The sequence below is a fragment of the Coturnix japonica genome, chromosome Z, assembly GCF_001577835.2.
Source record: "Coturnix japonica isolate 7356 chromosome Z, Coturnix japonica 2.1, whole genome shotgun sequence".
NCBI lineage: Eukaryota > Metazoa > Chordata > Aves > Galliformes > Phasianidae > Coturnix > Coturnix japonica.
The window spans coordinates 51,814,578-51,830,882 of NC_029547.1; the positions used below are offsets into that span (position 1 = coordinate 51,814,578).

General features: G+C 35.2%; 1 protein-coding gene across 9 annotated transcripts in view; it reads left to right on the top strand.

Moving 5' to 3' along the window:
- The window catches only part of FAM172A (family with sequence similarity 172 member A), a 244,424-nt gene that overhangs the window by 58,421 nt on the left and 169,698 nt on the right, over positions 1 to 16,305 (top strand). For 7 of the 9 annotated variants that reach the window (XM_015849692.1, XM_015849696.1, XM_015849697.1 and 4 more), the window contains one exon: positions 911 to 1,102. The exons of the other annotated variants lie outside the window; for them this stretch is intronic. In XM_015849692.1, the coding sequence (XP_015705178.1) occupies positions 911 to 1,102 (192 nt within the window). The remainder of the gene's footprint in view (positions 1 to 910; positions 1,103 to 16,305) is intronic. 9 annotated transcript variants of the gene reach the window in all.

Genomic DNA, 16,305 nt, shown 5'->3' on the forward strand with positions numbered 1-16,305 from the left:
CTACTTCATAGTTTAAGGCAACCCAAGGATAGTCCTAGCAACCATAGTCAGTTTGTGTAGTTTGTGAAGTATGGAGTACAAAAGGGTATCGGGATCCTGGAGAAAAGGAAAAATGAATGACCACAAACATTGCTCTTCCGCCGTCAGCAACGTTTACAAAGCCAAGTGTAGGCCTGTTTTTAGAACTTCTGTTTATGTAGAGCAAAAAACACACCTTTACTGTCTACAGTAAGAACAAAAGTTGGTTTCCTGAATATTGAAGGTGCTGGATTGTACAGTGGAGTATCTAAGCCCTGCTGCTGGACTCATAGTGATACCACTTTAGATCTGGACTGGCTTTGTGTATTTTATTAGAGCTATGCTATTAAACTGATAATAGGTAAATCTGCAATACTGGCTTGCAAATGGCTTATTAGGTATTTATTTTGAGGTGACTGAGATATAATTCTGAGGTGTTTTTACCATATCTGACTTCTACTTTTTCTTCAAACATGTAAGAGGTGACAAATTAATTGATTTTCGTCTTTTTTTTTTTTTTTTTCAAAGATTGTTCTATTACGGACTCTTTTGTGGCAGTAAATTACTGTAAACAACTTCTGTTTTAAAGTTTTAGTATACGTTTTGACCACGCCCATCCACCTTTTTGTTTCTGTAGTTCAGTTTAAGTCATCTGTGTTTAACCATTCCAGAGCATTTTTAAGGTTCAGAATTATGTTGCACATATATCAGCTTTTGCTCTGTTTTTATTTAGGGCTGGGTACACATTTTTCCATAAATAATATATATGAATAGGAAAGAAAAAAAAAAAGTGCAGGTTTTGATACCAATTCTGGGGGCTAACTTTGTAAATACAGATGTTCTTTAAATTTTTTTATTCGTGTATAAAAGTCTGTATTGGCTGTAATTGCAGGTTGATGCTACTGAGAATGAACCAAAAAGCTTTATCTTTATGAGTGAAGATGCATTAACAAATCCTGACAAACTGTTGGTCCTAATTCATGGTAATGGCGTTGTCAGAGCAGGTCAGTGGGCTAGGAGACTTATCATTAATGAAGATCTGGACAGTGGCACACAGATACCATATATAAAGAAAGCTACTGAGGTAAGTGAAAGTGTATATATCCCATGTGTATAGGAATGTGTACTAGTGTAAGAAGAACTATGAATCTGAAATGTTGTAGTATTTTAATCTGTATTCTACATTTTCCTTTATGATAATTTTATTTCTGATGCAGATACTTGATATTGTAAGAACTTTTGTCAAATAGGTCTAAATTTTCCTCTTACAGTAATTTTTTGTTTAGTTTTGTTTCATTTTGTGGCAGCACTGCCATGTAATGTAGTATGGTAGCTAATGTGACAAGAGCCCTTAACAGGCGATGAGATGCAATACAAGGCATTACAGAAATTTGTTATGAAGTGTTTTCTTTTACATTTCATTAAAGTTGTACATATTCTCACTCAACGTCTGTTGTAATCTCATGATAACATTATCTTTCATGATAACAGCAGGCTTTTTTGCTAGGCTTGTACTGAATTTATTAGAGGCACAGTCTTTTTCAGTTTTGCACTGAATACTGATTCATTGTGATTCACCTATCAATACTTGACAGTTAAAAGCATTTACATTTTATGGACACTATTCTATTATGGTTTTGTATGTATATGAGGGACAATGCACAACTTGTGTAATATTTTTAACATGGAACATTGAAGTGTAGTGCATCTCTTGCCTCCTACTGCTTTAGTGAAACTTACTGTACTAAACATTCAAAAAGTCTATCCAATATTAGCTATTTTTGTTATATTTGTCATGGTGTTTTACCCTTAATATCAATGTTTTCATTGTGACAGTTGCACATTTTGCAAAGGGAAGCTGAAACTTTTGCAGTTCATGGAATCATAGTATGTGCTTGGGTTGGAAGGGACCCTAGAATTCATCTAATTCCAACCCCTTGCAGTGGGCAGGGCTACCACCCACCAGCTCAGGCTGCCCAGGACCCCATTCAACCTGGTCTTCAGCATTTTCAGGTGTGGGACACCCACAGTTTCTCTGGGCAACTTCTTTCCGATCACCAACTTCTGAGCAAAGAATTTCTTCCTCATGTATAATATAAATTTTCCCTTCTTGTTTAAAACTGTATCCCATTGTTCTATCCTTATCTGCCTGTGTAAAAAAATTGTTCTCCTGCTTCTTGATAGACTCCATTTAAGTACCGGAAGGCTGCAATGAGATTTCTCCAGAACTTTCTCTTTTCCAGACTGAACAAGCCCAGCTCCCTTAACATATCTTCTTACAAAAGGTGCTTCAGCCCTCTGATCATCTCTGTAGCTCTCTTCTGGAGCCCCTCGTATAGGTCCATGTTCTTCTTGTGTTGGTGACCCCAGTACTGCAGATGGGCCCTCACAAGGGCAGAGTAGAGAGTACATGCCATGTGTGTCTTCCTTTAACATAAAAGAGTTTAAATCAAGACTTGAAGGCAAATGCAAAAACACTTAAAAGCTTTTCAAGTATAATACAGTTTTATGGTAGGCCAGGTGTAGGAGATTAACTTCAAGAGTGCAAGTTCCAGAACTTTTCATAAGAAAGCTGGAGTGCTGTAGTTGCATACATTTTAATAATGGTACTTACGTGCCTACACTTTTGGTATTTTTTTCCCTAAAGATGATGCTTTTGTGGCTGTCATCAGATGTTGAGCATTTAGGGATAATATCCCTAAATTAATGGAAAATCTTGAAGAATATTTCTAGGAAAGGAGAATTCTGGATTCTTTGTCCTATTTTGTTGTGAACTTAATGCAGTGATTGTGCCGTGGAACAGAGGGAACAGCTCTGTTCCCTTGAGATTATAGCCTCAAAAACAGACTCCGTATTTCTGCATTTTGAGCATTTCTTTAGGAATCACAGCAAAGGAGCAAAAGTAGTATCTTTTGTAAATATCTTCAGTGGTGTAACCACTTGATCACATCAGGACATCAGTCTTGATTCTTTTATCTTCAGATTTTCTTCTTTAACGTGTTGATTTTTTTAATTTGTAGTGCAGTTTAGTCAAATGATTCCAACTGTTGTAACAGCCACCCTGCTCTTTTGTCCATCACAAAGTTGTGGCAAATATACTGCGTAGAGCACATAGTATCTGCTGCAATTTTTATTACGTAAAATCAGCTATAGAACATATCATATTGTATTCTTTTAAAGCAATTGATATTATTGGTATCGTGTTATCACTGTAATGCGAATTGAAAATGTGTCTGGTTACATAAGGTGATATCAATAAAAGTCAAACCCTGCTGAAGGTAATTGGAGTCGTTATATTATGACTTAAAAAAAAATGGAGACAGTTCATTACAAAGTGATACCATATCTACTTCTTGTACAGATCGCATAAATAACTTCTCCAAGTGCAGGAAGTTATGGTGGAATGAGTATAAGGGCTCCAATTTTAGTTAATAAAAATTGTATCCTTTTCTGGGTTTTCTGGTTTTCAATCATCTAGTTGATTTAGGCATTTCTATCACGTATGAAATGAAAATAACTGACCTAGATAGTAAATGGCCTGAATGAAAATTGTGATAGCTCCTCATACAGTGTTGCCAGTTTGAAGGAAGGAATTATATTCCTTGATATTCTAGTGTTTCTTGTTAGTAGAGGTCTAATTTTTGAGTGAAACCAGTAGACCTTATGAAAGCATAAGATTGCAGTGCTGATGGGAGGAGAACGTGGATTTTTTATATATGTAATAAACTGTGATTTTGAAGTGGATAATCGTATCTAGGATTTGAAAATTCCTAGACATTCATGACATTCATGGGCTGAGATAAAGGCAATTTAATAGGAAAGAAAAAGATGGAAAATATTAATATTAATAAAAACATATATATACAAAAAAGTGATTCGCAGTGCATTTTCTTACCACCCACCAACTAACACCCAGCCAGTCCCTGAGTAGTGACGCCTTCCACTCAGCTAACTCCCCTGCTTTCATAGTTTCACATGATGTCATAGAGTATTCTCCCATTTGAGGAAAGACGCAGAGACCTGGGACTGTGCACCCTGCAGAAGAGTGAGGGAAGATATTATCAGTGCTCATAAATATCTAGTGGATCAAATTGTGAGAAAAAAGCTTCCTTTCCTTGTGGGTGACGGAGCACTGAAACGGGCTGCCAAGTGAGGTTGTGGAATCTCCTCTGGAGATATTTGAAACCTACCTGGATGCTTTTCTGTGTGCCCTACCATAACCCCTGCAGTTCTGTGATCTTGTAATTTACAACATACAGTTGCAATGCCTCTACTTCCCTTAAAATAAAACAAAAACAAAACAAAAGTTGTGGGTCAAAACCATACCTTCTTCTTTCCTGCTTTCCTCTTCAGACAGTGATGGAACTACCACCAGCAAGTTTCTGTTTATTTCTTGGAAAAACTGAAAACAGTCATGCAAAAGGTGGAGATATCAGTATACAGTGTATTTAGCTCTCATATCCAGAAAGTTAAATGAAGGGAAAAAAAGTAGAAGAAACTATTTCTTTCTCACACAATACTTTCAAGAAGAAGAAAGAAGAAAGAAAAAAAAAAAAGCAGCTTATTATAAAGTGTGTATGAAATCAGGGAGAAATGGAAAGGCTTAAAATGTATCAGATTTCTAGTGGCTTGGGGCAGATACATACTGGAAAGAAAAGATCCAAGGAGAAATATCCTAATGGGAATTCCAATAGCTAGAAATCTTTCTTTTCATCTGAGTGGTTCCTGTAGGTAGAACTTCTTCTTCCATCTTTTATATCAAACTGTATTGTGTAGATTTGGTCCTGTGTGTAATAGGTGTTGGAAGTAGTTTACAAGGTTTTATATAGAAACGAGGTAAGATTAATGTATGAAATTAGAAAATCGACTCTCATAGTGTAAAAAGAGATTTTCTCTCATACTGTAAAAGAGTGAAAAAGAGAAGAAAAAAGTGATGGAATAGAGAATGCATTGTAGGAAAAGGAAGGGAGAGAAAAATGTACAGAATGTTAGAGACATGTAAATACATTAAATTGGGGTAGGATCAAGTACACTTTAGAAAAACAAGTAAAAGGCAGGCAAATATAAAGCAGTGAGACAGTATACAAGGATGAATAATAATTCTAACATGCGTATTAGATATTATGGACTAAAAGGTGGTAATTTCCTATGGATTTAGTGCTAAACAAACATTGCACAATTTTGATGTTTTGTTAAAATAGAACTTCTCTACTGCAAATTTTTGCAATGAGAAATACAGATTTTTGATAGAAGCAGTCTTCTGATGTGTGACAGAGTAAAGTTCAAATCTCTCCTCTGGGAATCAGGGACTATTCCACTTTTAATTATAATATGGTACTGAAGCTATTCAGTTTTTATGAGTAAACAGATGTAAATCAGAGGAGGAATTTCAACCTGTCTCTTACGCATTTTGAGTAAATGTCTGATTCACTGTCAGTCTTTTCTCTGTCACTTTTTATTTAGATGTATATACAGTGACTGAAGCAGCACCAAGGAGAGACAGTGAGAGACAGAGATAAGTTATTTAATTCACTGATTTGGGAATTTACTTGGGGTGTCAAAAATTAACATTTTATGCTTCTGATTTCATGTAGGTAGCTCAAGGTCTCCCATAATCTGTCAGTCACCGGGCACTTCTGGAGGTTCGATTGTCTGGTTCATTGCCAAGTGGTAATGACATGGATGGTAATCAAAACATTCAGATGGGAGATGTACAAATGACACCAGTGATACACAGTAAAGTGATACCTGGGAACAAGCAAGAAGGGATGCCAAAGGCAGCTACTGCTTTATGCAATAGTGTTCCCTCCGTAGTGACCAGAGAAGCAGATTCTGTGCTTTGAAGTCTGCTGGGTGTAAAGCAAGGAGAAGCTGCATTCGAACTACTTAAAGTGGCAGCTTGCTCCTGGGGGAAACAGCAGCTCAGCTCACCTTGGACACTGGGAAGAATTTTGGAGTCCTCTTATCTTTGGTACATTTCCTCTGGGGAATAAAGTGGAGACCAACTTACTGTACTTCTTACAGGAGTGCAAAAAAACCTGATGGATGCTTTCTGTCTTTGGAAATTCAGTGTGTTTGTTACCTAGGAAAGCTGTGGTCCCAAAGATGCTAATGAAATTCAGCCACAGCAACTGTCAGCTATTTGATTTTTAGTATATTTTTTTAAACAAGCAAGAATTGTTGCCTGGCTTCAAATTCCATCCCTCTGTGAGATTGCTTAGATGTTGGTATGATTACTTAAAGGAAAATTAATGCTTGATGTAAGGGTAATAGCAGGAGAAAAATAGCCTTTTCGGAGAACGTGGATGATTTTTTCAAAAGAAATGTAGCAGAATCCAGGCATCGGAGTTTCCATGAACAAATGAAAACAGGGCTGGCTTAAGATGCAGAAGTCTTTCCTTAGTGTATAATATAACAAGATTTTCATCTTCTGTTTTTCCTTGTGTTCATCCTATTCTTAAAGCATTGCCTCTGTAATTTGTGTTGCAAGAATACTCTTGGGTCTATTCAGTCCAATTAGTATCATTAATTTATACAAAAATTGGTGATAATATTTAATGAGAATTGCTGAGAGTTTTTACTTTCTTATTTTGCAGTAATATGTCACTAATTTTGGAAGTGCACTGAAAGGAACAAAATATGTATTAGGTGTAGCAAAGTAGTAGGAAATTTACACACCATAACTTTTATTCTCCATATTGGTTACTAGTTGATATGGTAACACGTTCAAGTCTTATCATTTTATAAAAATGAGAAAGAGCGGGTATTTAAACATCATTTAAAAAAAAATACATCGTTTAAACTGCAATGTCAAGAATTCTTGCTGAAAACCTCCCATATCTTGTGTTTAATTATAGAACTTCTTTTCTTTACATGATTCTCTTGACTCTACTTGTCGTATTTTTGAACCCAAGGTTTAAAACTTTGTCTTAAAGATTACAGGTACTTAGGATATTTCAGTGAGGTGAACAAGTGACACTGGAAATAAAACAGTTGGCATTTCTTTACATTTGCAGTTTTTAGATGGAATAGTAATATTTATGTTGGTTTTACTGCATCTATTAATGGGTAATTACAGTGTCATAGTAATCATGATTTTACTTGGGAATTTAGTATTTTACTGGACCTAAAATTTCAATAAAATGGACAGAAATGTGGTATCTTATTTTTTTTCAAATAGTATTTATCTGAATGTACTATATATATTTGTTTATGTCCATTTTGGTAGGCCATCAAAATAACATTGCCTGTAAAGCACATCTTCATAGAGAAAACTTCTTTACATCTTACGCTTTTTTGAGAATAATGCTTAGAAAACTGATGTTACAAATAATTAGATGTATCATTTTTTGAGATATTTCCTGATGTATAAACACAACATACAATGTACTACAAAATAGATCATAATGTATAAGTGGCATAAAATACAGTATGAAAAAAAAATAGGAATGGAAAAAACAGTAATTCCCTTTTAAACATTTTATAAGGAATGGATAATCTCTCAAGCACTGGTGTGAAATACTGATCAGCGAGTAGGCAGAAGGACAAGTTGCATAGCTATTTGGAATTAATTGATTGCATAATATGGGATATTATGTAATAACGTGTATAGGTGTTTCATCAAGTCAGAAATTCAAGAAGAGGTTAAAAGCTCAGGCTAATGCTGAACTGACAGGGTATATAAGCCCACACCAGCCCCCATGCCAGCAAAGAAAAACAATGAGATGACAGCTCTACTGTTTGGAGAGAGGTTGCTAACGACAGCTTATTCCTTTATGATTTCAACTCTTGACAGAAGACAGGTCTGCTTGTTGCATCATGGCAGATGTATCATTACCTTCTGGCCCTGTCATGACTGAACTTGAAAATAACCCACTTGCAGTTCTGAAAATCCAATTACCCTTTGGAATTTAGTCCAGCCTTTATAAGATGCATGTGTAGATGCATTACCATTGTTATAATAATTGCTTATATTACACTCTTACTGTTTTCTGTGCTCCATACATTTGGTAAGATAAAGCTACTTCGGTATTGCTTTGTCTTTTATTCTGCTAAGTAGCTTGCTGAATAACCTTGTATTAGTTTACTCATAGTTTGTCATAGACCTAAGAAAATAACTGTTAATCTCTTAAACATGACTTTGTAGGAGTAGGTGATGGTTTTTTTTTTCCTAAAACCATGTAAGCTTTCTTTTCACTAGCTAAATATTGGGTTAAGAATATTAAAAATAGATCGTGATCATTTTAAACACAAAATTTAATGTGGGCATAAAGGGTCTTTTTATCATATGCATATTACAAGATATTTTTTTTATTCCCACTATCTTCAACTTGTTGGATACCTAACAGTGACTCTGGAGACTTAGAAAAGAGTAAGAGAGGGTGTGGATTTTTGAAAGTATGTCAAAAGCCTTGGGGTTTGGGTATGATCGGAATTTCAATAGGGGTTGAGATGAGTTTAAATGCATAGAAGGCAAACGTAAAAATCTTGTTTAATTTCTGTCATGTTGTTCTTTTTTTAGTCACTCTGATGTCTTTTTCAAATCTGCTTTTCTCTCAAGCTTTGTGATACTATATCCAAGATCTGTTTTTTTTTCCCCCTCTTTGTATTTCGTTTTAACTGCTGATCCCTTTTCTGTGGTGCTTCTGCCTTTAATATCAGCTGAAACGGTCTGAATTGCTGAATCAAAGCCGTTTTGGGAGAGAGACAGTGTTTAAGATTGTGCAGGGTGAGATTCTCTGGGTAGAAGGTAACACTTCCTGCAGTTATAATCAATGCACTTGACACTTTCAAAGGCAGGAGAAGCCATGACTTGCTCAGGGGTTAAACTTTTTAAATAACTTCCCTTGGGAAAAATGCCATCAATAAAATGGAATAATTAGTTGAGGATTCTTGAGTAGCCTAGGTTTGTAAAGAAAAGATTAGAGATAGGTCAGGTTTGCATTTCTATTGTATTTTCTCTCCCTTTTGTTTTTTAAACTATGAGCTTTTGTTTGAATGCATACATTATTAGAAAGTCAGTCTGCTTCAAAAATTGTGTCATCTGCTTAAGTGAATACATTATTCTTGTAGTGTGTTATTGTCTGTGTAGTCTAATGACTGTAAGAACAGTGATAAAAAGCTATATAAAATATAACTCTGTTTTTTTCCAGTTTTCCTACCCACACATCTGTTCTGCAGTCATTTCAGCTAACAAAAGAAATAGCCATGATTTTCAACCTTACTAAATAAGTACCAAAATATTAATTACAAATTCTTTTCCAGTACTGGAAGTTTTAGATAAATGAACATCTGTTCTTAGGGTCATCGATTTCTATAGAGATGAATAGTTGCACTGCAAAACAAAGTTCTACTCACAGTTTTAAGTTTTATGGGAAATTTTCTGTTTTTCTGACTCTTTCGTATCGTGATTTTTGTTCAAACAGCTATTTTGAAATGTAAGACCTGGTTAAAAATGCTGCTTTCAATATGTGAAATATGTGAATAGTGTATGCATACCATACAAATTACTGATAAATTATGAATGAATGGATTTAGAATAAGAGTCTTACCCTTCGTTAATAATTAATTTGTTTGCACTTTTCACTTTCCTTAAAGGAAAGTAGAACCACTGACAGCAATCTAGACAATAAATGAACAAGACTTAAGTGAATATGTGATCAACGTTTTTCAGAAGTAGAGCATTACATTTTTCAATGGCCTGTGTAGAGATGAGATTTGCATCACCTGAATAGACAGGCTTATTTGGTAGGGCATTTTATGCATGCTGGGTTTTAACAAAACTTTTAACAAAATAAGTATTGACTATTCTCTATTCAGCAATTGGTTACACAGCAAAATATAGCCATTCTTGTTTGAGGCTGTGTCTGTGAGAAGATGACTGAGGAACTGCAACCTTTAATTGCCCAGAAATTCTGATGAGACTCTCTCTGTTGCAGTGTGGATCTTCAATAGGTGGTTTATTTTAAATTGAGAACATGAATAGCATTTATAGGAGAGGTGGATAAATGCATTTTAATATGATTCTACTTGGAATACAGTAGTTACATGCGGTGGAATTTTACTTTGTATGGGCCACTTTGTACAATTCCTGTCTAGAAGAAAATAAAGATGTAATCTACTATTGGTTTGATTCAGAGACCTTGAGTTCATGGAAGTGCCTTAGCTTCACTGTAATTTATATTTGAATTCAGTAAAAAGAGTAACATTTTTATTTAGGCTGGTTTGCTGTAAATCTGATGGCTGATCCTTTTTAGAATGGGAACTTTGCTGTTCTTTTTCAGTGTGTATTGTAAGTCGTGCTTATCTTGTCTTATAAGTGTGTTTTTTGGGTAATGGAATGAAGGTTTTAATACAGACTGAATGGCACCGTGCTAAGTAGTACAGGTATGCACAGAGACTGTCTTCATGGAGTGTAATTTTGACAGACATAATCCTAATATTAAAATTGCACTCATAGAATGGAATGAGCTGTTAATTGTTCTCTAGTTAATCTTAAGACACTAGTGTTATTTTGCTTTATGAAAAAGGTCAGCAGCCAGTACTTTTGTTCCGCTTATTCTGAGCAGCCTTTGTCAAATTTATCTGAGATTGTATGCATAATAAATATATATAAATAAATATATGCATAAAATAACAACATGAGAGTGTTCTTTATAGTACATCACCTTATATGGCGAAATTTGTGTGGATTTTACTGTTTGCATGCACATATTTATATCCTTCACACAAGTCACAGAGGTTTTAAAGTATTTTAATAGTTTGTAGAGGAAAAAAATGTTTTACTTATTAGATATGTGTATGGTTAAGCTACCACCTAACATGTTAATATTATCTGTAAATTGTACCGCTACAATATATGTGATAGAAAAGTATTGTGTGTATGCCAGTATGGATATGGCATGTGCACGTATTTAATATTACACTAAATTGCCAATACCCTGTTGATTTTTCAAATGAATCATTACTTAAAAGACTTACCAATTCAGTGGGGAGATGAATACTTCCTTATTCATACCATGAAATGCATATTTGAATATAATTATCTTTTGCTTACTGTGCAATGAGCTAGAAGATATTAACTTTAATGCATAGGAATCCAAATAAAAATTTGATATGCTTCATCCTTAAATACTTTACTACTCTTCTAATAATGTGCATTGCTGCTTCAGGTAATAAGGAAATGGATATGGCAATGACTTTGTCATGCAAATTTACTTGGAATGGTAATCTTTTGAAAATACACAGATCTTTGAACGATATATGTCATTTTTGATCAAAAACTTTTAAAAGTTTAGTAGCTCTGCTAGAACAAACTGAAACTGTGGGTAATTGCCTTTTTTTCCTGAAATTAACAAATTATAACATCAAAAAATGTGTGAGTGAGGTACGTAGTAGGTCATTTGCTGCTGCAGGCATTTTCTCTCCCTTCAGGATGTGCTTGTTTAGTTTCTCTCACTTTGTGCCTGTGGCACTGTGTGGTGAAATTCAGGCATGTTCTTCCCCTCTAAGGAATCTCTAGGGTGACAGATAACTTATACAAAATTAATAAATGGTGTTGCTTTATTATTATCACCCATCCCAGGCAATTCTCACTGTATTCCCTTTAGAATGAAGTTGAGTTGCATAGGATGTGTTTATTTAAATAAATAAATAAATAAATGCTTCTACACGGAAATAAGCTGTGAAAGTGATTGTAATAGGGTGAAATATGTCGTTAGGAGCTACTGACAACAGTTTAATGGAAGTACTCCATTTTCAGTGATTTCTCCAGTGAGAGGAAGGGGAAGAAAAAAAAAAGGAACAGTGAAAACCATATATGTTAATTAAATTTTTCCAAATTAGAGAATACCAGGAATTTTTTAACACATCAAAGCTTAAATAATTTTCTTTTTTAAAAATAATATATATATAAAAACAAAGAACAAAAGAAGTTCTGAGAGTTATGGAATTTACTTTCCATTCACCTCAAAAGTTTTTAAAGAATAAAACTGTTTTGAAGCTATTTGTCTTGGAGATTATTTTTGGGGCAGTCCAGGTGTACCATCTTGCTTATTCACAACCATTTGTTGTACCATATTGCAGTTCTAATCCTCTTAGGAAAAGGGGGAAATTGGCTCAGATAGCTTAACCTGTTATATTGTCTGCTACATGGAGCCTCAATCTCTAATATGCCAAAGGCAGTGAGACTTCAGATTGCTTTGGTGGGTAGAACAGATAATGAAGCTTGGGTGTAAATAATTGCTGGTACATGAGGGAAAACAACTTAATCTTCATTTCTTTTTTTTTCAGGGTTTATTTTTTTGTTGGTATTTTTTTGGGGGGGGGCGGTGAGGAGAGGAGGGCAGGGGGAGGTTTGGTGGTTTTTTAGTTTTGTTTTGTTTTTTGGAGAAAGGGAATAGTGATTAATTTTAATTGCTCTTGTGCTTATGTACTTATGCCATCTTATAACCACTGTTAAGTGTATTATCAGTGTTTAATACTGGAGTCCTATGCTGTTGCTTGCTTCCCATGAATAAGAATCCTTAAAAATAATTCAGTATTAATGATTACTATTTATTTTAATGTTTGTGTCTTAAAGTTTATTCATTTTAAAAAGAACGTATTGCTTCAATAATAAGGAAATGGTCTCTTTTATCTAAAAATCCTTTGAAAAATCTAGGCAGAAAGCACGTGTGGTGCTTCAGTGCACAGGTGACTGAGTTTGTGTTGACCCTCTGTAACTGAGCCTGTGTTTTGAATCCCAACTCTTCCTCCTGTGTTGGGAGTAATATGATTGAGTCTTCCGGAATCAGTTCCTGAATGTTGATAACGTGAAGCTTTTCCATGAAATACAGAAGCTACTCATGTGGAATATGCACCTTCCACATCATGCTTGGTTGATATCAAATACAGGATTTTCAAGATGTGACAGCCCTTGCTCATGAACAATATTTATGCTGAATTTAGAACTATCTTAATACAAATATTCAGTTGAAATCGGCTGCTGATGAAAAAAATAATTAATTTTGCAGTTTCATTTTAATGTTTCTATTGTCAAACAAATACTAAAAATGGTTATTACATGGAACTGATTTCAATATCATGAATTAATTAATACCTCATGTTGAATTAAACATTCGTTGGCTGTGATTATATAAGCAATCATTATCATATACTTGGCCTTTTTATTGATGTTGACATTCTTCATATTTTTTTAGTTGCATCAGCATTCAGTGGTAGATCCTATCTTCACACAGATCCTTCTTGAAAATAATAATGTACAGCATCTTTAAACAACCTTATTTTTTGTTTTGTGATTTTTTTTTTATGTCTTATACCATGTGTTTGCTTTCTGTAGCTCTGGTGCCCTGTGAGGCTTTCTGTGCACTACTTTTCTAAATGCACGTTTGAGAGCAGGAGATGTAAGAATTGCATGCAAGAGTTTAGCTGGATTGTTCAAATACCACCTTTTCAGAGCAAAAAAAAAAACACTTTAATGTTGCCCCGCTGGAAATGAAGGTACCACATCTTGCCTTACTTGTATCAGATTTTCTTAAGGAAGAAATGTGGAATTTCAAAGTGCTCGAGTGTAAAATAGTGTTTAAGCTCTGAAGGCAGTCAACATTTGTCACCTTGACTTGTGACTAATTTTAGATATTTCATATTTTGAAAATATTGAGTTTTTTTCTAGTCTTCTTGTCCTTCAAGGTTAATTCAGCAGAACTTACCTGGAGTAATTTTACTTTGTTTATAGTACCTTTTAATGGTAGTCTCATGATTAAAACACATATGAGCTAAATGTGAGTTAGTGCTATCAGTCTGGCTTGTGAATGACTTGTCAAGATAGGTAAAATTTTACAAGGCACATTGCTATGTCCTAGGTTTACTCCTAGCCCCAGGCTTTTATACTGATCCAGAACAACTTCTAAACCTACATGCTACCTGGAAGTGTTTCTTTCCCTTTATTTTAATGATTGTACATTCTGCAACTTTCTTCTCCTCATCCTCCCCCTGGAGCAGCACAAGCACAAAGTTCAGGAAAGCAGCATTAAGTCCAGTACAGTAACAGGTATCATGGGAGTTTTTTCTACCATTCTTAATTTTTGTACTTTAAAGACTTCTGAGAGAGAATAGAGAGGTCTCAGTAGATTGGCTATGAAGATTTTTAAGAGCAGAATTAATGTTTGTTTGTGTATCTTTATTTTTCTTTTAGTTCTGGAATATATGTGTATGGATGTATATGGATGTATATGTATGTTACCTCTCACAGTGCCATACTTACCACAGAATCACAGAATTGTAGGGGCCAGAAGGGACCTCCAGAGATCATCGAGTCCAACCCCCTGCAATGCAGGCTCCCTTTGACTCGGTTGCATAAGTAGGCGTCCAGGTGGGTCTTCAATATCTCCAGCGAAAGAGAATCCACAACCTGCCTGGGCAGCCTGTTTGCTACTTCACCCTTACTGTGAAGAAATTCCTTCACATATTGGTGCAGAACTTCCTGTGCTCAAGTTTGTAGCCATTTCCCTTTGTCCGGTTCCCACAGACCACTGAGAAGAGGTTGGCCACATCTCCTTGACTCCCACAATATATGACGTACAATCCTTAATGGTTGAGAGCAAGCACACACCTAAGGGTGAGTTATGTGCATCAACTCAGACAGGGTTCTAATGCCAGCATTTCTTCCTTCTGTTCATTTGGTACAAGTTGTGGGAGCGTGCAATTTACAAACAACTCCATATGAAGTATATTTTAAACATATTTCATTTTAAAATCGAAGTTAAAAAGTAACACCAAGTACAATCAATTTAAAGAATGTTCAGGAAGAAAAATAAAGAGGCAAGAATTGGTTAAGAGTCAGCTTTAATTACATTTTGCATCTCCTAAAAGTTTTTCCTACCATCAGCTTCTTGGCCAATTTTTTGTTCAGTAAAAGAGAGTTACAGATGTGCTTTGAAAGTTACAGACTTGATTTTCCACGATCAAGGGAGGTCTTTGGCTTTGTAAAGTAGTTAGTACAGTGCTTATCTGTGTTTTGAAGTAGCAATAATATTTCAACTATGCAAATTAAAATTCTGAATATCATTCTCTGGACAGAAATTTGAAGGATGATAGGTAACAAAGTTAAAGTCCTCTAAGATGTTGAAATAAATAATATTGTGCCAATGGTATGATGCACTGTCTTGTGTAAGAAAACAAGAATTCATGGATGTTTCTTCACAGAGACACTAACAAATTTATTTCAATGCTGACATTTTGACTAACAGATACATTGGTTTGCAATTTAGCTGTTTATCTCATGAAATGGGTTATAAGAAAGCAGTAGCTTTTCAAACACTTCCTATTGTAGGCATTTTTCTGTTTCTGAAGTGTGTATGCATCTTGCTTGCAACAAAATGTAATACTTGTCACGTCACTGTGGCACACATAATGACCTACTTCCTTTCAGTTGTCTTGTGTTTGTCTATGCATTACCTCATGCATAGCCATTTGGCTGCATGGAATTACATGAAGCTAGCTACCATCTAATTGCTGTCCAGTTCTTGGTTAATCTTAGTTGGGATCGTGTAATACAAAGAGTTCAGACTCAGTTCTGACTCACAAATACTAAACTCTTCTAGAATCATATCAAAGAATAATTCAGGGATGACCTGTCTAACCGCAGCTCCTTAAAGAGGGCTTCTCATACTTGGGGAGCAATTAAGCCTAACTCTGTTATGTTAAATGATTATGGTGTGGTAAGGATAAGGCAGTGTATGCCTCCTGACCTCTCAAGTATAATTATGGGATTTACAAACTCTACCAGCTATCGTATGCAGTGTCCTGAATGGGTACTCACAGAGAAGGATGATGAAGACAGTAAGAATTAGTAGGGAGGCAGAAAAATGTGTGTAATATAGCTATGTGAGAGGAAGAGGCACAGAGTATCAGATTCTAAGTTGCTTTTATACAGGAAGGGGAAATCAGTTAGGTTGCTCAGATGAAGGACAAATTTTAAAAGGTGGAAACCAGCTAATGAAGAATTATAGTGTTGAGTGAGACTGCTATCCTCTGTGTGGCAGGAACAGGTCAAAACCAACTGTATTATACAATAATCCAGTATAAAGCCAGAAGAAAGGATGTGGTGGTGAAAAGCCATCCAGCCTCTGAGTCTAGGGTCTATAGGTCAGCAAGTCCTTCTTTTTGGAGAAAAATTTCATGCAATTTGTCCAAATGAACAGATAAAACTAGATTCAGCAAGAGTAAATGTGGAGTCCTACACCTGGGGAGGAGTAACTGCATGCATCAGTACAGGCTTCTTTCTGC